General features: G+C 36.0%; 1 protein-coding gene across 10 annotated transcripts in view; it reads right to left on the bottom strand.

Moving 5' to 3' along the window:
- The window catches only part of TDRD5 (tudor domain containing 5), a 94,887-nt gene that overhangs the window by 63,912 nt on the left and 7,578 nt on the right, over positions 1-23,397 (bottom strand). For 6 of the 10 annotated variants that reach the window (XM_031658116.1, XM_031658121.1, XM_031658119.1 and 3 more), the window contains 3 exons: positions 4,738-4,902; positions 3,371-3,454; positions 952-1,008 (listed from right to left, as the gene is read on the bottom strand). In XM_031658116.1, coding sequence (XP_031513976.1) covers positions 952-1,008; positions 3,371-3,454; positions 4,738-4,902 — 306 coding nt within the window. The remainder of the gene's footprint in view (positions 1-951; positions 1,009-3,370; positions 3,455-4,737; positions 4,903-23,397) is intronic. The other 4 variants (XM_021930079.2, XM_021930057.2, XM_031658127.1 and 1 more) reach the window with 1 other exon arrangement.

The raw sequence follows: 23,397 nt of genomic DNA on the forward strand, positions 1-23,397 counted from the left end.
ACATAGAATTATGTATCTTAACCATTAGGTTATACTATTTCACAGTATCTATGTTTTTACCTATAAATATCCTTCAGTTTTCATGGCACAGTAGTTAAGAGTTAGAATTCTGAAGCCAGACTGCCCAGGTTAAAATCTTGGCTCCACCTATTACCAGATGTTTGATGTTTAAGCAAGTTACTTCTCTGTGCCTCTATTTGTTGTGAAAACAAAACGAACATATCTCAATATGGAAGATGCTCTGAATAGAGCCTGGCACACAGTTAACATATGTATAGGACTTATCTTTTTAAAAACTGGATATATGGCATTATCTGCATTATTCTCCAACTTGATTTTTTTTCACTCAATATTATGGTTTTAAAAATCATCCATGTTGCAGAGCAGATTTATTTTATACTACTACATACAATTCCATTGTATAAATGTCAATATCCACTATCCTACTGATGACCATTTGTTTCTCATTTGTTCCTATGTTGTGCTGTGCACTTCTTTACACGTCTTCATGTGTACATGTGCAAGAGTTTCTCTAGAGTGCAAATGTAAAAGTGGAACTACTGGATCCTTGAGGGTGCACACCTTCAACTTTACTTGATAATGCCAAAGTGCTCCCTAAGAGCATTTTGTCCTACACACAGTGTATGAGGTATTCTGCTTCTCTGCATCCCCACTGACACTTGGTATAATACTGTCAGACATTAATGAGATAATCTTTATTCTAATAATATTGTAACAACAAGTGGTAAAAATATCCTTCCTATACATAATCAACTATTTGTTAAATATCATATTCTCAAGTCTCATAATAAAGGCACTAAAATGCAAAACAAAATGCTTCCATTTTAGAGTACAGACCTGGAGAATCCAAGGAGTAGCTACAAAATTTCCATCTATCACAAGAAATATAAACCATAAAAAATTAGGGTTGGGGAAAAGCAAAACACTTACCTCATACTCTCCAAGCAGTTTAGAAATAAACAAACCCTCTGGGAACTTAGATACAACCTAATAAATAGAAAGTGAAATACAATATAGACACAACTGAAATGCTGACTGACACAATATTAAAATAATATAAACAAATAACAAAGGAAAAAGTAACATCATTAAATGAATTTTAGTCATATTACATTGTTTTTTAAAAAATGATTTTCCAGTTTTAAAAAGCATCAGAACAAAAGAGACTGTGATTTCCAACATTTCCAGATTTGAGAAATCATTATTACATGATATTGCAATACCACAACTCTCCAGAAATTCCTACACTTCTTTAAGCTCAGCTAACACATTTAACTTCAGCTCACATAAAACATCCTATAGCACAATTTCAATCATTTTAATTACTAGAAAAGAAATGCAATAAACACTACAAAAAACTTTGGAAAATACAGTTAAGCAAAAATAAGATCTGTAAACAGCATTATTGTCCATAATGAACATCAAAATATCTATTTAATATTAAAATAAGTCAATATTTCTATAGCCAGCTTTTAAGTATCATACCAAAGACATCTTTCCATGTCAGTAAAAACAGATAAACATTTTTACTGGCCACAGATATTTCAAAATATTAAAGACACCTAAATTTATTTGATCTTCTATTTTGTTTCTTATTTTTCATCCCAAATATTGCAATGATTATCCTCATGCCTGAGTTCTGCACACTAGGTTCAACGATTTTTAGAATAATTTCCTGAAAGTAGACTTACTCGATCCCAATAAAGTATAAAAATCTTTGTTTTCTAAATTTTTCCAGATATATTTTATACAAAATTCTAATTCAAGCTTCAGAAAAATATAAAGTAAAAATTATTTCAAAATCCTGTGACCCAGGGACAGCCATTGCTATATTTAAAGAAACATCCTTTCAGAAACCCCTGTATGTGTGCATATATGTTATTCATGATTTTATATGAAAGAACAATTCTAAACACACTATTCTCTAAAACCTGCTTTTAAAGTCCAACAATATGTCAAGGAGAAACTTCCATGTAAACTAAGAGAGACATACATAAACTTTCTTATAAGCTACATGACATCCCTAGTTTGGAGAATATCCAATATCGATAAATAACCAATCCTTTAAAATTAATGCCTAATTTTTCTCTAATTTTTGGTACCACAAAAAAATCATATTCACTCTTGTAAACGCAGCCTTTGGGAGGCTGAGGTTGGGGAATGCCTAAGGTCAGGAGTTCAAGACAGGCCTGGGCAACACAGCAAGACCCTGTCGCTACAAAACCTTTTTAATTAGCTGGGTGTGGTGGCATGCACCTGTAGTCCCAGCTACTCAGGAGGCTGATGCGAGACGATTGCTTGAGCCCAGGAGTTGATGGTTGCAGTGAGCTATGATTGCACCACCGCATTCTAGCCTGGGTGACAGAGCAAGACCTCATCTCTTTAAAAAAAAAAAAAGTCATATTGAACATCTTTTACCAAATAATGATTGGACACTTGCTCAAGTGTCTAAACAAACAGACAAAAACAGGGCCTGAATGCATCAAGGTTTTTACATCTCTCCTAGTAAAATCATGACAGTTGAAATGGAATAATATAAGGCAGTACAAGTTGTAATAGCACCTTGATTACTCGAAGCAAGATTAACAGCTCCCACCAAAAATTTAAGTGTACATAACTCTTTGGCTCAATACATAACACCAAAGAGCTTTCCCTTATTAGTAAGGCAAAACAAGTAAGACCAATGACATAAACAGGCAATTCACATAAAAAATATATATGACTACTAAGCATATGAAAAGATGCTTAATGTGAAAATCAAAGAGATAAACTAAAACAATGTGATTGGATAATAACACCTGTCAGTGGGAGTATAAATTTGTTCAAGCATTTTGGAGGGCAATTTAGTAATATTTATAATCAAAACATAAGATGCCTCTGACTAGCAATTCCACTTCTAGAAAAATGTCCATGGACATTAACTGGAGTACTTTTTCCACAGCCAAAGATAAAAACACCAAAACTTTAATCAATCATGGATCTCTACATGAAACAGGGTACATCAATATAATGGGATACCACACACTAGAATAATATTTAATGTACATTTATAAAATTGGCATTTGGAAAGATCTTGAACTATCTGTCAACAGTGATTTATTGGGATGGGGGAAGAAGGAAAGGAAGACAGAACTTATGGAAGAACTTATTTGCTAAATAGTTTTACGTTAAAAATTTTTAGGAGTGCGTATTTTGTTTCTTTTTCTTATTCTAAAAGAATTGTCACTTAGTTTGCAGTATATTAGAAAAGATTAGATGTAAACTAATACTTGCAGACAAACTCAACCACAAATGATATATAAATTTATAAATCAATTATTATTGTCTCACAGAAACAGAAATTACTTACAAATTTTATCTTATGTTTTAGTTCTGAACTGATAGTTCCTCCAGGTCCAATTTGTGCAATAACTGATTTGAATGTGTTCTCCAGCTATGAAAAAAGAAAAAAAAGTCAGGTCATAGTCCCCCTGCCCAAAGAAAGTTAAAGGTAGATCTAAACAGTATGTAAAGAAAAAATGTATAAAATGAGACATATTGTAATTAAATAGACAAAATACTGTTCTTAAGAGGAACTGTAACATTTCATACCATATGAAATACACTTAGAGTAGATAGAATCATTATGAAACTAAATGCTGAGGAATTTTCTAGGTTAACTAACATTCTCTAACACAATTATTCTAGAGTCTATTACTCAATCCCATATTCTTACCCAGAAAGAATTGTTACTAATTTTCTATTTATGAAAGTATTCCATGTTTATTACAAAGCATACTTAATGAATGCCTAATGCAGGGAAGAGATGGGATGGTGGAACGTTCCTGGATGGTGGGACAACTGGCCCTAAAGGGCAGGAAGGAAAAGTTTTTCTGTTGTAATAGAAGCAAAGAGAGTGGGGGAAAGGGTAAGGGTACAAAGAAAGGCTCTGTGAATGTGGAGTCAGAAGTACAGACAGTTAATATCTGATAGCTCCTGCATTCTCTGAGTTCAGCAGCAAGGCCCACTCCTGAAAGTAGAAGGAAAGAGGAGGGAGGTCAGACATTTCAGAAAGTAGAAAAAGTGGGAAAATAAAGTTAAGGAAATATTGGGTGATAACCTGAACTTAGCAGGTAGGAAGTGAGGACAGGAGGAATCTGAGTTAAGACAGTAGGAGTCTGAGGATTTTAGTAGAGAGAATTCAATGGCATACAGAGGCCCCACTAAAATAAAATAATCATGCATGGGAATAATTGAAAAGTAAGCTGGAAGGACAGGAGGATGTGATCAGAAAGTAGCAGGGAGAATATCCATTTAGCCAAGGTCCAGTGAAGAGCCACAGCAGGAGAACTAAAGCAGAGTAAAAGATTGTGGAGTTATGTTCAGTCGACATTAAAGTTGATAACTGAAAAAAAAAAAAAAGTTAAGTCACAAAGATATAAAGAAAAATACCAATTACCTAAAATCCTACCACCCAGACATAATCACTATTAATACTTTTTCCTTCTCAACTGTTTCTTTTGGTCTTTCTTCTTACTCTTACTTGGCCTGACATAACTTACAAACTGTGTGCCCTTTTAGGTCTCAGTTTCTTCACCCGAAAAATGAAGACAATCTCCATCTCTCACAAGGCTGACAAGAAAACTAAATGTGATGAGGCACAAAGAGTGCATAACATAATGTGTGGCACATGTGTGAGCATGACCCTTGCCTGCTCCCCTGGCAAGCAGCGCTTACCATTGCAGGATTCTCCCTCTGGCACTGACTACTCTTCTTTTCATCCAATATCATTGGCACAGCATTCAGCGGAAACCCCTCCAAGTTTTGGCAAGTGCATGGCTTCCTATCAAGCTTCTGAGGGTTTTCCCCTATTTTCACATTTTCTTGGGCATTTCCATGGGTCTGGGAAAGAGAGGATTAGATACCTATGATTACATCATTAGCTTTAACAAAAGGTCCTAGCCCTTAGTCTTAAGATTCTCATTTCTTCTGTAGTTGCCATGCGATAATTTCCTAAAGGTCTCCCAGTGATCAGTAAGATAATCTTTCTAAAGATAACTGATCTTTCCATCCCAAGGTTCTCCCGCCATTTGCAGATACGATAACAATAACGTATTAAATTATCACTGTGCTAGGTGTTTCAGGGACAAAAGATGATTACCTTTGACGGTGTAATTCCTCTCAAGGCACTTACAATTACGTAGGAAAGTGAGATCAACGCATAAACATCTATAACCTAAGGCTGTAAGTACCATTAAGTTGTAAATACACAGAAGGCTTCCTTTTTTTTTTTTTTTTAATTTATTTATTATTATTATACTGTAAGTTGTAGGGTACATGTGCATAACGTGCAGGTTTGTTACATATGTATACTTGTGCCTTGTTGGTGTGCTGCTTCCTTTTGTAAGGACCTTGCAGGGTGGAGAGAATTCTGCAGACAGACATGGTAGAGAGAACACTGAAGGTAGAAGGAACTTCATAAAGAAAATTGAATAAAATAGTTCGCCTAAGGCATTAGGGAAATAGTGAAAGAAAAACTAGAAAGGTAGATTAATGTCCTATTACAGAATACCTTAAATGCCAAGCTAAGAAGTTTTTCTTGGTTATACAGGCAAAAACAGAGATACTGATACTAGAGATTTTTAGCAAGGGAGAGAGATTATCAGAACTGTAATCTGGCAACAGAAAATTAGATTGGATGGGTGAACAACCAGTTAGGAAACCATTGCAACTCTCTAGGCAAGAGTTTTAACTGGGGTGCTGGGAGAGAATAGAAAAAGAAGGGATATGACAAAGGTGGAATCCACAGAAATTAGGAAAGACAATAGAGAGGAAGGATTCTACAGGGATGAATGATGAGACCAGAAACAGCCTCAAGGACCTCAAATTCTGTGTAGGAAACAAAAGTACCATGGAACAGAGAGGCTTTTGTTATTTTTTAATCAATTCTAAAAGTTTGGAAAACTGGGAGGTAAATGGCAGGATGGTGATTACAGACTTGATGTGTCTCTCTGGATCATGGCTTATGACAAAGGTTAGCAAATTATGGCCTCTTTTTGTGCTTCCCATAAGCTAAGAATGGTTATATTTTTAAATGGCTGTGGGAAAAGGTATTATTTGGTGACATGAAAATTATATGAAATTCAAATTTCAGTGTCCATAGTTTTTTTAGAACACAATCATATTCACTCATTCATGTATTGCCCATGGCTGCTCTTGCACTGTAAGGACAGTGTTTAGTAGATGCAGAGAACATTTAGCCTGCAAAGCCTCAAATATTTACTATGTAGTCTATAAGAGGAGATATTTGCCAATCTCAGGTTTAAGATAGCAAAATGATGAGCAAAATGATGAGCTTTTAGCTAGGAATAGAATGCTTCTGAAAAAAGTAAAAAAGTTTATCTCAAGCAAAATGTCTAAATTAAGGTGACTTTAAACTGAATGCAGTGGAGATTTTTTAAAGTCCAGGAAAAGTTGGGGATATCTACAATCATAGAGGGCAGAAGTTATAATGTGGAAGGGAAAAGTAAGATTGGGAGGTAATCAGTGATTTCAACAATGCTTTTAGTGTCAGATGCCTATACATCAAACATGAAGAATGGGAAATAAATCAAGTTAATGAGATAGAACTAGAAAATGAAGATGGAAAGTAACAAAATACACTATATTCAGATAGGAGCTTATAGGACCACAGAAGAGAAAGAGCTTTGAATCAAAAAGATATACTTTTCAGAAAAATGAACTAAAACATGAATAGGCAATAAAATAGAAGACTAAGTAGCAAATTAAAGCATAAAGCTGAACCTCAAATAAATACACATTAACAGATAGTTATTTGCCCATCAAATTACAAAATTTTAAAAATACCCACTTATTCATTCAACAAATATGCACTGAGATCATACTATGTGCTTCACACCGTATTAAGTGCTGGATATACAGAGGTAAATAAACTAGATACGGTCCCTGTCATCATGGAACTTGCAGAGGTAGACCTGAATTGATCATAAATATATGTAATTACAATTATTATAATGAAAAAAAACCCACAGTACACATGATCTTACTTATATGGGAAGTGCATGAAAGTCAAACTTGTAGACACAGAGTAAAATGATGGTTACCAGACACTAAGGGGTAGGAGGACTGAGAAGGCATTGGCCAAAGGACACAAAATTTCAGTTAGGAGGAGTAAGTTCAGAAGATCTATTGTGTATCATGTTGACTACACTTAAAAATATATTTTGTATTTGAAAATTAAGAGTAAATTGTAAGTGTTCTCATCACAAAAAAATGACAAGTATGTGAGGTAATACATGTCAAACAGCTTGATTTAGCCATTCCACAATGTATACATGCATCAAAACATCAAGTTGTGTACCATACATAAAATTTTTACTCGTCAATTAAAAATATGTTTAAACATCCCTCCCCCGAGTGTCACAAAAGGGTGCCTGAAGGTATCAAAGGCAATGCAGGTGAGTGGGGAGGGATCTCTGAAGGAAACTGTCCATTTGTACGGAGTAACAGCAAAGGTACAAGGAAAGGAGCACACACACAATCTATGCGAGTGTCAAATGAAACAATTCTTATGGATGACAGCCTAGCCACATACAGGATAAGCCATTAAAAGTAAACATTCCTTTCAATCAGTGATGGCTCTTCTAGAAATTTATCCTGTGGAGTAACAGAGATGTGCGCATACTTGAGCAAGATGTTCATCATAAGGTTATTTTTAATAGCAAAAACTGAATATAGAGCAAATGCCCAACTTAGGCTATAAGTTAAATTACGGACATCATACCATCAGTTAAAATTATGTTGCATTAGAATATTTAATAATGTGGCACGTTAACAATGCATAAGAGGAAAAAAAGCAGGTCACAAACTAAGAACCAGAATGATTTTAATTTTTTAAGTCAAATTTTCACGTGATAAGAGTACACAGGTGATTTTTATTTTCTTCTGTGCTTGTCTGTATTGCAAGTTTTCTGTAATCAATCTATATTACTTTTGTAATAAAAAATTTAAAAACAGACAACTGGATAATTTAGAAACATCTAATGATGAATGAATTTTGGAAAAAGGATGCACGAGGCTAAAAGCAGAAAGAAACAGAAGTTACATCTCAGATGAATATACTTCAGACCTTTTGGCCATATGGGAAAACATTAATACATTTCTTACAAAGATCACAAAACTGGCACAGAAACATACAGCAGCAGTGCTTTCAGCTGCTTAAGTATTTGTTGGGTATATGCTATAGTATAGATGTATCCCTCTCTACCCCCACTCCCCAAATCCCTAAGTTGAAATCCTAACCCCCAAGGTGATAGTATTAGGAGATGGAGCCTTTGAGAGGTGATTAGCTCATGAGGGAAAGGCCGCTGTGAATGGGATTAGTGCCCTTATAAGAGAGGCCTTGGTGAGATCCCTTGCCCCTTCTGCTTTGTGAGTACACAAGACCTCTATCTATGAATGAGGAAGAAGGCTCTCACTGGACACCTTACATGCCAGAGTCATGATCTTTGACTTCTCAGCCTCCAAGAATGTTGAAAAATAAATGTTTGTTGTTTACAAGCCACCCAGTTTGTTGTAGCTTGTTACAGCAGCCAGAACTAAGACCCTATAAATAGGATTATGTAGGGTCTGACTTATTTGACTAAAAGCCAGGCAGGATGGAATTTGATTTGCCATACTAAATACTTCATCTGAACTTGTGGGAAAATAGCTATAGAACAGCTACTCTAAGTTGGCCAGAGAATATAACCCCCAGAGAACTGCATTAATTAACCCACTGAGTAGTTCCTTCTGAGAATTCTTAATATATCCAATTATTTATCAAGGATACTCTTGAACTACAGTTGAGTCAGGTTATCAGGTGAAATAAAATGTTTCACCTCTTATATGCAATGCCAAGCAAAGCATCTAATTCATGTAAAAACTATCAATTGTTTAGGTGCAAATTAAAAGTTACATGCAAACTAAGACCACCCTGATTTCATTTAGATGAGAAGGTATTTCTTTGTAACTCCAAGTTTATCTACCTTAATCTCATGGTGAATGTTACAATAAGGTCTTGAATCTGTAAGACAGAGGGGGCAGGAAACAGGTAGAATGGAGTACTCTTTTTTTGTTTTTTTTGAGACAAATTCTCACTCTGTCGCCCAGACTGCAGCACAGTGGCGCAGTCTCGGTTCACTGCAACCTCTGCCTCCTGGGTTCAAGAGATTCTCCCGCCTCAGCCTCCTGAGTAGCTGGGACTACAGGCACGTGCCGCCACACCCCAGCTACTTCTTGTATTTTTAGTAGACATGGGGTTTCACCATGTTGACCAGGCTGGTCTTGAACTCCTGACCTCAAGTGATCCGCCCATCTCCGCCTCCCAAAGTGCTAGGATTACAGGCATGAGCCACTGCACCTGGCAGGATGGTGTACTCTTAAATGGTATTAAGGCTAGAGATCCTAGAAACGCAAGATCTCTATTCCTTGACAAATTGCTACTCTTAAAGGCAAACACCTATTAACGGAAAGCAATGTAATCTGTGGTCTAGAACTACACACAATGCAGAAAATTCTGATGGCCTGGGCTGGACACAGCACCTGAGGCTTCACCCACTAGAAAGTATAGCTAAATCCATACGCTATTCACCCATTAAAATGTTCATTTCTCCTCTAAATTCCCTCTCAAGAGGTCAAAATAAAACTGAATGCCCTTCAAAAGAGGCCTTAAACTGTTCTAACAAATTGCTTTGTGAAATAAAGCAATGGGCAGGAGTGGGATACAAAAGGCCAAGCCAGCCTGTTTCTCTTGCAGGAGGAAAGTGAAGATATTCTGATCCTCATTTTACAAAGGAAAAACTTTTTTTCATTTTAATAATATTTTCTTGACAAAAATGATGCATGTTCACTATGGAAGAACAAAAGATACAGATGATCAAAAAGAAAAAAGTTTACACTTTAACTTTGTTACATGTTTTTCTATGCACATAAAAACATAAACTTGTAGAGTTTTGAGGAAACACCTAGCAAACTAATAGATCTACAGTTTTGAAGAAATGGAAAGATGCAGTTTTTGCAAATAGGATTATGTGAGGTCTGATAATTATGTAGTGTTTGTCCTACCATAAATTAAAATTCATAGTTTAGGAATTAGAACCCACCCCCCTCTCAGAACAAGATTTAAATTGTTCTGGTGGCAAAAACTTCAACTGGAAGTGAACTGTGGTTATTACGCTGCATCTATGAGGAATTACTAGAGCTGCAAAACTCAGGATGAAACTCAAAGAAAATACAGAAGAAGTGTATCTGCATCTCTCTCACTCCTCAACTTGGAGCCATGCCATGAGCAAATGTCCTCAACTCTGCATTCGTTATTGCCTGGCTCTCACAGTTAAAAGGCAGAGTCTTCCTGCTAAATTCTATAGAGTGGAAAATTTTTGAAAAAAAGAAATATAATTATTTTTTTCTGGAAGTTTTAGTCAGCACAATAAATTTAGAAAATGGAAATAAGAACTTTAAATACTGAAAAGGGAAGAGCAAATCTACTGTTCATAAATGATAGGGTAGTCTACTTGGAAAACCTATGGGAAAACTATTGAAAAACCAAGTTTGCTACGGTAGTTTCAAAACAATATTTAATAGTCAATTTCTTTCTTTCTAAACCATGATCACTTAGAATTCCAGTCTTAATGGCAAAAACAGTATTACAACTGGCCAGGCGTGGTGGCTCATGCCTATAATCCCAACACTTTGGGAGGATGAGGCAGGCATTCAAGGTCAGGAATTCAAGACCACCCTGGCCAACATGAGGAAACCCCATCTCTACCAAAAAATACCAAAATTAGCCAGGTGTGGTGGCACACCCCTGTAATTCCAGCTACTTGGGTGGCAGAGGCTGGAGAATCGCTTGAACCCAGGAGACAGGTTGCAGTGAGCTGAGATTGCACCACTGCACTCCAATCTGGGTGACAAAGCAAGGCTCCATCTCAAAAAAAAAAAAAAAAAAATCACAACATATAATATCTAAGAATACAATTTCGAGAAATGTGCCAAACTCTAATAAAGAAAACTACATATCTGCAATGAAAGGCATAAGATTAATACTTGAATAAATAGAGAACTACAACATGTTAATGAATGAATACACTTAATGAAATGCATGAAGTCTCTTCGAATACACTTAATGAAATGCATGAAGTCTCCTCAAAAATTTTAAACTTAATTCTAAGAAATCTCATTGAAATTTTGGAACTTACAAAAACAATTCTAAACTTTCAGGAAAAAAATAGGAAAAAAGCCTGAAAGAAGACTAACCAGGGGAGACTTGTCTTAGAAAACATTAAAATGAACCTTTTAAAAGTAACTTAAAAGTAATAAAAATGGCTGATTAAAAAATCAACTTTGTCAGTAACCAAAAATGGATATGAAACAATTAGACTCTATGTTTGGCTTTTTGATGAGAAAAAATTTTTGTACTTAACCATCTTTCAAGGATTGACATTTGAGTTAATAACCACACAGAATCCTAAGAGTTATATAATCAGAAACTACGGGGAAAAAAGACACTACCACACTCTGAGTTGAAGCATATACTGATACTTTTCTGGAGGTCAGTTTAACAAAAGCCATTTTAAAAAATGAAGATTTTCTTTGATGAAAAGAATGAGAAAGAACAGAACAATTCATGATAATCTTTCTGAATTTCAAAGAAAAAGAATTTGACAAGCATGCAGTTAGTCAGCTTACCTACAAAGAAAGATAAACAGGCTGGTTTCAGGCTTCTTCAGCACAGGAAATGTCAAAAGAAATAAAAATAATCTAAAAATAGGAAAATTACTAAGAAAGCAACACATGAACACTCTTTCTTGGTAGTAAGACTATAACTCCTTTTAGGCTGAGTTTTCTGTATTAAGAATTACTTTCACCATTTCAAATAAAAGTTACGGCTTCCACTCTCCTGTCATAAATAACTAGAAAATTGGAAAAATGTATGAAACAACGATTTAGAGCTGTTGAATAACAATGCAGAACTGAGAGGTAAGCCTTAAACCCAGCCCTCCTACACGCTGCCCACCTTACAGCCTGGAGAGCTTTCAGGATAGTGTAGGAAGAAGTAACAGAAACAGAGCCTGGCAGTCTAGATGAATTGAGGAGACAGATTTTGAGACGATGAGGATGCTAAAATTTACAGGATTGAGTATGGAAAAGGAGGAGTGAGGATGCTAAAATTTACAGGATTGAGTATGGAAAAGGAGGAGTGGCACAGAAATAGCTCTAGAGGTCTGCAGAGGAACTCCCTTAAGTTTCTGGATGAGTACCGATCTGTGCAAGTTGAGAGAAGTTCTTTGAGGCTGGAGAAACAAACAAGAAGCAACAGGCTGAACAATACTCCGAGCTCACATAGGGCTAGGAACAGTGTTCCCACTAGACAGAGTAGGAGTACTTCGTAATACATTGAGTCAATCCTTAGAAAGGTAATGCTTCAGTGGTGGGGCTAAATTAGCCCTAGATTGAAGGCTGTTCTGGACCCGCGCATCTTGGTCTGCTCAGGTTGCCATAACAAAATACCATAGACTGGGTGGCTTAAACGACAGAATTTTTCTTACAGTTCTGGAGGCTGGGAAGTCCAAGATTAAGGCACAGGTTGAACATCCCAAATACAAAAAGTTGAAATTTGAAATGCTCCCAAATCCCAATCTTTCAATGCCAATATGATGCCACAAGTAGAAGATCCCATACCCAACCTTATGTGATGAGTCACAGTCAAAACACAGTTAAGACTTTGTTTCATGCACAAAATTATCTAAAATATTGTATAAAATTGCCTTCAGCTTATGTATATAAGGTATATATGAAACATACATGAATTTCATATTTAGACTGGGATCCCATCTCCAAGATATCTCATTATGTATATGCAAATATTCAGATAAGGGATACTCAACCCAGCATTTCAGATAAGGGATATTTGACCTGTACTACCCAATTTGGTTCCTGGTGAGCACTCTCTTTCTGACTTGCAGATGGCCACCTTCTTGCTGTGTACTTATATGGCCTTTTCTCAGGGTGCTCCCGTGGAGAGAGCAAACTTTCTAGTGTCTCTTCTTATAAGCTGTTCATCCCATCATAAGGATCCCACCTTCATAACCTAATCTAACCTTAATTACTTCCTACAGATCCCATCTCCTAATATCATCATATCGGAGGCTAGGGTTTAAATGTATAAATATGGGGAGAACATAATTCAGTCTATAGCACCCACTCTAATACAGCTTAAAAGAAAAACTCAAAATGATCAAATTGAGTCAAAGTAATTTATATGTAAAGCCCAACAATGAAATATTCACAATGGTCTAGCATCCAGTCAAAAGTTACCAACCATGTGAAGTGGTAGAATATGATCATGTCAGGGGAAAAAAATCAATAGGAAAAAAAAAACTGGAAATGGCACAGATAATAAAACTAGACAAGCCCTCTAAAACAGTTATTATAAACCTTACACATATGCTTATGTCCATAAAGTATTAACATAATGAATAGAAGAAATGAGGATATTAAAAAGACCCACGTGGAATACCTGAAGATGAAAAATGCAACATCTGAATGAAAAATAATCTGGATGGAATTAGGTTACATTCTGGAGAAAAGATTAACCAGTTTGAAGACAGCAATTAAAAAATGAAGCACTCAGTGGGGAAAAAAAGAGAACTGCAATGAAAGAAAAAGAGCATCAGTGACCTGCAAGAAAATAACAAGCAGATGTTATTATACTCCAAAAGAGGAAAGGAGAAAAAAATATTTGAAGACAAAATATCCAGATTTCATGAAAATTATAAACCTACATACAAGAAGCTCAATGATACAATAAGCTCAATGAATCCCAGGCAGAAAAATAAAGAAAAGTACACCAAGGGATGCTACAATCAAACTGTGGAAAACCAAACAAAGAGAAAATCCTGAAAGCATCAGAGGGAAAAAAACTACGAAGACAAAAAAATGGAATAACATCTCTGAAGCACTAAAAGGGGGCAAAAACTATCAAATTAGATAGAATTCTATACCCGGAAAAATAATATTTCAAAATGAAAATGAAAAATAGACTTTTTCAGATGGATAAAAGCTAAGAATATACACCACCAGCAGGTTTACCTTAGAGGATATGTTAAAATTTTCCAAGCAGAAAGAAAACTATACTGGAGAGAAATTTAAACAGAAAGAATTGGAGAGCATCAGAAATAAGTGTAAGTAAACAAGTTTTTTTCATGTTTAATTTCTTAAAATTTGACTTTTGTGTTTTTAATATTTTAGTATTAAAATAAATATTCCTACTTACCTTAAACATTTTCTTCTTTTTTTTTTTTTTTTTTTTTTTTGAGACTGAGTCTGGCTCTGTCGCCCAGGCTGGAGTGCAGTGGCCGGATCTCAGCTCACTGCAAGCTCCGCCTCCCGGGTTTAGCCATTCTCCTGCCTCAGCCTCCCGAGCAGCTGGGACTACAGGCGCCCGCCACCTCGCCCGGCTAGTTTTTTGTATTTTTTTTTTAGTAGAGATGGGGTTTCACCGTGTTAGCCAGGATGGTCTCGATCTCCTGACCTCGTGATCCGCCCGTCTCGGCCTCCCAAAGTGCTGGGATTACAGGCTTGAGCCACCGCGCCCGGCCACCTTAAACATTTTCTAAGCAAAAATAACAATGTATTATGAGGTACACAACATGAGAACTAAAATGTATCACAATAAGAGCACAAAGGATGGAAGAGAGGAAATGTAAATTTACTGTTCCATGGTTCTCATATTTTATATGAAATGTTATAATATTATATGAAGGTCAATTGTGATAAGTTAAAAATATAGGTTGAAAACCCTAAGGCATCCACTAAAACTATAAAACAGAAAAATATAGATAATAAACAAAAAAGATAAAGTGGAATCCTAAAAAATACTTAACCAGGTACAAGGCAAAGAGTGTTCCCTCCCACTGCTTTGCAACATCTTGCTGGAGTCCTAGCAAATGCAGTAAGTCAAGAAAAGGAAATGAAACAAACAGACTGGGAAGGAAGAAATAAAAACTGTCCCTTATTCACAGATCACATAATCTATGTAGAAAATATGACAGAATTTTTAAAAAACTCCTGGAACTAATTAGCAATTATAGCAAGGTTGCAGGATGCAAGGTTAATGTACAAGAGTCAATCATTTTCCTATATTCCAGTAATAAGTGAAATCTGAAATTCAAAAAAATACTATTTACATTAGCACTCCCCCAAATATAATACTTAAGTATAAATCTAACAAAATATGTACAAGATCTGTATGAGGAACACTGCAAAACTCTGATGAAAGATATCAAAGAAGAAATAAACGGAGAACTATTCCATGTTCATGGATAGAAAAATTCAATATTGTCCAGATGTTAGTTCTTCCCAACTCGATTTATAGATTCAATTCAATCCCAAACAAAATCTCAGCAAGTTATTTTGTGAATATCAACAAATTGACACTGAAATTTATATAGGAGGCAAAAGATCCAGAATAGCCAACAAAATACTGAAGAATAAAGCCAGAGGATTGATGCTACCTAACTTCAAGACTTACTAAAAAAGCTACAGTAACCAAGACAGTATGGTAATGGTGAAAGAACAGACCGACCAGTGGAACAGACTAGAGAACCTAGACATAGACTCACATAAATATAGTGAACTGATCTTTGATAAAGGAGCAAAAGCAACCGAATGAATCAAACACAGTCTTTTCACAAACAGTACTAGAATTGAGCATCCACTTGCAAAAAAACCCACGAAAACAAAAATGACCCCCCCACACACATATCTAGACCTTACACCCTTCACAAACATTAACTTAAAATGGATCATAGACCTAAATGTAAAATTCAAAACTATAAAACTCCTTGAAGACAACATAGGTAACACTGGCTGATTTTGGATAAGGTGATGAGTTTCTAGATACAACACCAAAGGCATAATACATGAAAGAAATAATTGATTGCCTGGTCTTAAGATTAAAAACTTTTTCTCTATAAGACAATGTCAAAAGATTGAGAAACAAGCCACAGATTAGAAGGAAATATTTGCAAGACACATCTGATAAAAGACTATTATTTTTAAAAAAAGCTCTTAAAACTCAGCAATAAGAAAATAAACAATCAAATTTTTAAAAAATGGACAAAATACCTGAACAGACCTCTCACTAAAGAAGATATACCCAATGGCAAGTAAGCATATGAAAAGATGTTCAACATCATGTCATTAGGGGATTTCAAATTAAAACAGCAATGAAATACCACTATACAGCTATTAGAATGGCCAAAATCTAAAACACTAGCCACACCAAATGCTGACCAGCAATGGGGAACAACAGAAACATTCACTCAACACTGGTGAGAATGCAAAATGGTACCACCACTTTGGAAGACAGTTTAGCAGTTTCTTATAAAAACAAACATATCTTTATCCGACAATTTAGCAACTGTACTCCTTGGTATTTACTCACATGAATTGAAAACTGCTATCCACACAAAAAACCCACACACATGTTTATAGCAACTTTATGAGGAAACAACCAAGATGTTCTTCAGTTTGAGTGGATAAACTGTAGTATCAGACAATGGAATATTACTCAGTGCCAAAAAGAAATGCATTATCAAGCCATGAAAAGACATAGAGGAACCTTAAATGCATATTACTAAGTGAAAGAACCCAATTTGAAAGGCTACATGCTCTATAAGTCCAACTATATGACTCTGGAAAAAGCAAAACTATGGCGACAGTAAAAAGACCAGTGGTTACCATGGGATTAAGGGACGAAACAGATGAATAGGTACAAGCACAGAGGACTTTTAGGGGAGTGAAAACTATTCAGTATGATACTACAGTAGTGGATACATGCCATTACACATTTGTCAAAACCTGCAGAATGTACAACACCAAGAGCAAACTCCCCTACCCTCTACCTCCTCCTAAACAGGTGCTGGTATCCACGGCTCACAGACCTCACTGTTGCACGATGAATGCAACAAACAGCAGGATTAATACAATAGTACCTCACATCTCAAAACTAATATTGAATGCAAATGGCCTAAATGTTCCACTTAAAAGATACAGAACTGCAGAATGGATAAGAATTCCACAACCAACTATCTGCTGCCTTCAGGAGACTCATCTAACACATAAGGACTCACATAACTTAAAGGGATGGAAAAGACATTTCATGCAAATGGACACCAAAAGCAAGCAAGGGTAGGTATTCTTACATCATACAAAACAAACTTTAAAGCAACAGCAGTTAAAAGAGACAAAGAGGGACATTATATAATGGTAAAGGGCCATGTCCAACAGGAAAATATCACAATCCTAAACATAAATGCACCTAACACTGGAGCTCCCAAATTTATAAAACAATTACTAATAGACCTAAGAAATGAGATAGACAGCAACACAATAATAGTGGAGGACCTCAATACTCCACTGACAGCACTAGACAGTTCATTAAGACAGAAAGTTAAAGACACAATGGATTTAAACTATACCTAGGAACAAATGGACTTAACAGAGATATACAGAACATTTCATCCAACAACTGCAAAATACATACTTCATTCAACAGGGCACGGAACTTTCTCCAAGATAGACGATATGATAGGCCATAAAACGAGCCTCAGTACATTTCAGAAAACTGAAATTATATCAAGCACTCTTTCAGATAACAGAGGAATAAAACTGGGAATCCGCTCCAAAAGGAACCTTAAAAACCATGCAAATACATGGAAAATAATCTGCTCCTGAATGATCACTGGGTCAAAAATGAAATCAAGATGGACATTTAAAAATTCTTCAAACTCAATGACAATAATGACACAACCTATCAAAAACTCTGGGATACAGCAAAGGTGGTGCTAAGAGGAAACTTCATAGCCCTAAACACCTACATCAAAAAGGCTGAAAGAGCACAAACTGACATTTTAAGGTCATACCTCAAGGAACTACAGAAACAAAAACAAACCAAACCCAAACCCAGCAGAAGAAAGGAAATAACCAAGATCAGAGCAGAACTAAATGAAATTAACAACAAAAAAATACAAAAGATAAATGAAGCAAAAAGCTGGTTCTTTGAAAAGATAAATAAAATTGATAGATCATTAGAAAAATAAACCAAGAAGAGAAGAGAGAAAATCCAAATAACCTCATTAAGAAATGAAACAGGAGATATTACAATTGACACCACTGAAATACAAAAGATCATTCGAGGCTACTATGAACACCTTTATGCACATAAACCAGAAAACCCAGAAGACATGGATAAATTCCTGGAAAAATACAACCCTCCTAGCTTAAGTCAGGAAGAATTGGATACCCTGAACAGCCAATACTACATGGAGAGACTGAAATGGTAATTTAAAAATTACCAACAAAAAAAAGTCCAGAAGCAGACAGATTCACAGCAGAATTCTAAAAGACATTCAAAGAAGAATTGGTACCAATCCTTTTGACACTATTCCACAAGCGAGAGAAAGAGGGAAGCCTCCCTAATTCATTCTATGAAACCAGCATCACCCTAATACCAAAACCATGGAAGGATATAATAAAGAAGAAAACTACAGATCAATATCCCTGACTAACATAGATGCTAAAATCCTTAACAAAAATACTAGCTAACCAAATCCAGTAACATATCAAAAAGATAATGCGCCATGATCAAGTGGGTTTCATACCAGCGACGCAGGGATGGTTTAACATATGCAAGTCAATAAATGTGATACACCACATAAACAGAATTAAAGACAAAAATCACATGATCAACTCAACAGATGCAGAAAAAGCATTTGACAAAATCCAGCATTGCTTTATGATTAAAACTCTCAGCAAAATCGGCACACAAGGGACAAATCTCAATGTAATAAAAGCCATCTATGACAAACCCACAGCCAATACTGGATGGGGAAAGTTGAAAGCACTCCCTCTGAGAACTGGAAGACGACAAAGATGCCCACTCTCACCACTCCTCTTCAACATAGTACTCAAAGTCCCAGCCAGAGCAATCAGACAAGAAAAATAAAGGACATCCACATCAGTAAAGAGGAAGTCAAACTGTCATTGTTTGCTGACAATATGATCATTTACCTTGAAAACCCTAAAGACTCCTCCAGAAAGCTCCTAAAGCTGATAAAAGAATTAATCAAAGTTTCCAGATACAAGATTAATGTATACAAATCAGTAGCCCTTCTATACGCCGAAAGTGACCAAGCAGAGAATCAAATCAAGAACTCAACTCCTTTTACAATAGCTGCAAAAATAACAAAATACTTAGGAATATACCTAGCTGAGGAAGCAAAAGACCTTTACAAGGAAAACTACAAAACATTGCTGAAAGAAATTACAGATGAAACAAACAAATGGAAACACATCCCATGCTCATGGATGGATAGAATCAATATTGTGAAAATGACCATACTGCCAAAAGCAACCTACAAATTCAACGGATTCTCCATCAAAATACCACTATCATTCTTCACAGAATTAGAAAAAACAATTCTAAAATTCATATGGAACCAAAAAAGAGCCCACACAGCCAAAGCAAGACTAAGCAAAAAGAACAAATCTGGAAGCATAACACTACCTTATTTCAAACTATACTATAAGGCCATAGTCAACAAAAAAAGCATGGTACTGGTATAAAAATAAGCACATAGACCAATGGAACAGAACAGAGAACCCAGAAATAAACCCAAATACTTACAGCCAACTGATCTTCGACAAAGCAAACAAAAACATAAAGTGGGTAAAGGACACTCTTTTAAACAAATGGTGCTGGGATAATTGGCTAGCCACATACAGGAGAATGAAACTGGATCCTCATCTCTCACCTTACACAAAAATCAACTCAAGATGGATTAAGGACTTAAACCTAAGATCTGAAACTATAAAAATTCTAGAAGATAACATTGGAAAAACCCTTCTAGACATTGGCTTAGGCAAGGATTTCATGACTAAAAACCCATCAGTAAGAAAAAAATGAGCAATCCCATCAAGAAGTGGGCTAAGGACATGAACAGATAATTCTCAAAAGAATATATACAAATGGGCAACATATGAAAAAATGCTCAACATCACTAATGATCAGGGAAATGCAAATCAAAACCACAATGAGATACTACCTTACTCCTGCAAGAATGGCCATCATCAAAAAATAAAAAAACAGATGTTGACATGGATGCGGTTAACAGGGAACACTTCTACGCTGTTGGTGGGAATGTAAACTAATATAGCCGCTACGGAAAACACTATGGAGATTCCTTAAAGAGCTAAAAGTAGGCCGGGTGCGGTGGTTTATGCCTGTAATCCCAGCACGTTGGGAGGCTGAGGTGGGTGAACTGCCTGAGTTCAGGAGTTCACAACCAGCCTGGGCAACACAGTGAAACCCCATATCTACTAAAATACAAAAAATTACCTGGGTGTGACGGCGTGTGCCTGTAGTCCCAGCTACTCAGGAGGCTGAGGCTGGAGAACTGCTTGAACCTGGGAGGTGGAGGTTGCAGTGAGCTGAGATTATGCCACTGCACTCCAGTCTGGGCGACAGAGCAAGACTCCATCTCAAAAGGAACTAAAAGCAGAACGACCAGTTGATCTAGCAATCCCACTACTGGGTATCTACCCAGAGGAAAAGAAATCATTATACAAAAAAGATACTTGCAGATGCACGTTTATAGCAGCACAAATTGCAACTGCAAAATCATGGAACCAACCCAAATGCCCATCAATCAAGTAAATAAACTATGGGGGGTGTGTGTGTGTATATATATCATATATATCGTATATATATCTCATATATATCATATATATCATATATATATGATAGAATACTACTCAGCCATAAAAAGGAATGAATTAATGGCATTTTGCTGTGACCTTGATGAGACTGGAGACTATTATTCTGAGTGAAGTAACTCAGGAATGGAAAACTAATCATGTTTTCACTGATATGTGGGAGCTAAGCTATGAGGACGCCTAGGCATAAGAATGATACAAAGACTTTGGGGACATGAAGGGAAGGGTAGGAAGGGGGTGAGGGATAAAAGACTACAAATAGGGTGCAGTGTATACTGCTTGGGTGATGGGGGCACCAAAATCTCACAAATCACCACTAAAGAATTTACTCATGTAACCAAATGCCACCTGTACCCCAACAATCTGTGGGAAAAAAAAAATAGGCAAAGCATAAACTAACTGAACTAAAAGGTAAAATAGACAAATCTATAATTATGTTTGAAAATTTCAATACTCCTCCCTCAATAGTTAATTAAAAAACAGTTAAAAAGAAATCCTCAATGACATAACTGACTTAATTGACATTTATAGAATATTATACCCAAATATTGCAAAATATTCTTTTGAAGTGAATTATGAAACATTTACCTAGATAAACATATTGAGCCATATAATGAGTCTCAATAAATATATAAGGAACAAAATCTATGTTGTTGGACCACAATGAAATTAGAACAGAAGCATCTCTGAAAAAAATCCCCAAATATTTGGATATTAAACAACACACTTCTAAATAATCCATGATACAAAGAAAAAAACCAAAAGGGAGATCAGTAAATTTTGACCTGAAGATGAGTTTTCATATCAAATTTGAATTTCATATCAAAGTTTGGGAGATGTAGCTATAGCAATACTTAGAAGAAATTTATAACCTTAAATGTTTACATTAAAAAGGGACCAAAATCCATGACCAAACTTCTACCTTAAGAGCAAAGAGGAAATTAACCCAAAGTAAACAGAAGTTACAAAACAATTAGAACAGAAATCAATGAAATAAAAAGTGAAAAAATAGGCCGGGCGCGGTGGCTCAAGCCTGTAATCCCAGCACTTTGGGAGGCCGAGACGGGTGGATCACAAGGTCAGGAGATCGAGACCATCCTGGCTAACCCGGTGAAACCCCGTCTCTACTAAAAAATACAAAAAACTAGCCGGGCGAGGTGGCAGGCGCCTGTAGTCCCAGCTACTCTGGAGGCTGAGGCAGGAGAATGGCGTGAACCCGGGAGGCGGAGCTTGCAGTGAGCTGAGATCCGGCCACTGCACTCCAGCCTGGGCGACAGAGCGAGACTCCGTCTCAAAAAAAAAAAAAAAAAAAGTGAAAAAATAAAAAAATTTATCAAAACTAAAAACCTGTTCTTTGAAAAATACAACCATGCATCTTTTAATAATGGGGATACACTCTAAGAAATGCATTATTAGGCAATTGCATTGTTGCACAAACATAGAATGTATGTAACACAGACCTAGATGGTATAACCTTACTATACGCCTAGGCTTTACGGCATAGCCTACTGCTCCTAGGCTACAAACCTGTACAGCATGTTACTGTACTGAATACTATAGGCAATTGTAACACAGTAGTATTTGTGTATCTAAACACAGAAAAGGTACAGTAAAAATACAGTATAAAAGATAAAATGGCATACCTGTATAAAGCACTTACCATAAATGGAACTTGCAGGGTTGTATGTCGCTCTGGGTGAGTGGGTGGTGAATGTGTAGGCCTAGGACATTATTGTACACTACTGTAGACTCTATATAAACATCTTACACTTATGCTACACTAAATTGATCTTGTCATGTGGTAAAGTGTTCAGGGACAATAATATGCATGGAGCTGTCATCATCTATGATAACAATGCCTTCCTTCTGGAATACCTCCTGAAGGAAATGCCTGAAGCTGTTTTACAATTAATTTTTTTAGTTAGGAGTGCACTCTAATGATATAAACTACAGTAAAAACACAAACCCATAACATGGTTGTTCATTGTCATTATCAACTATTATGTACTGTAAATAATTGTGCTATATATATGACTGTCACCACAAATACAAGTGTTGCCTTGCACTATGTTGTTACAACAGCTACATCACCACCAGGTGGCAGGAATTTTTCAGTTCTATTATAATTTTATGGAACTACTGTTGCATATGCAGTCTTGTTGACACAAGTGTCATTATGTGGAGCATGACTGTGTATAAGTGAATAAATCTTTAGCAAGACTTGTATGTGTGTGAAAGAGACAGAGAGAGAGAGAAGGAGCAACCATCACAGACCCTACAGACCTTAAAATGTTATTGGGGGAACATTATGAACAACTTTATTTCAATAAATTTGACAGCCTAGATGAAATGGACAGCACCTTGAAAGACAAGGTACCAAGGTGCATTAAAAAAAAAAAAAAAAGCAAGCATAAAATCCAAAATAGCCCTATATCTGTTAAAGAAACTGAATTTGTTGTTTAAAACCTTTCTGCAAAGAAAGCTCCAGGCCCAATTTAGTTCACTGATAAATTCTATGAAATATTTAAGAAAAACAAATACCAATGCTACACAAACTCT

The sequence above is a fragment of the Papio anubis genome, chromosome 1 (assembly GCF_008728515.1).
Source record: "Papio anubis isolate 15944 chromosome 1, Panubis1.0, whole genome shotgun sequence".
NCBI classification, from domain to species: Eukaryota; Metazoa; Chordata; class Mammalia; order Primates; family Cercopithecidae; genus Papio; species Papio anubis.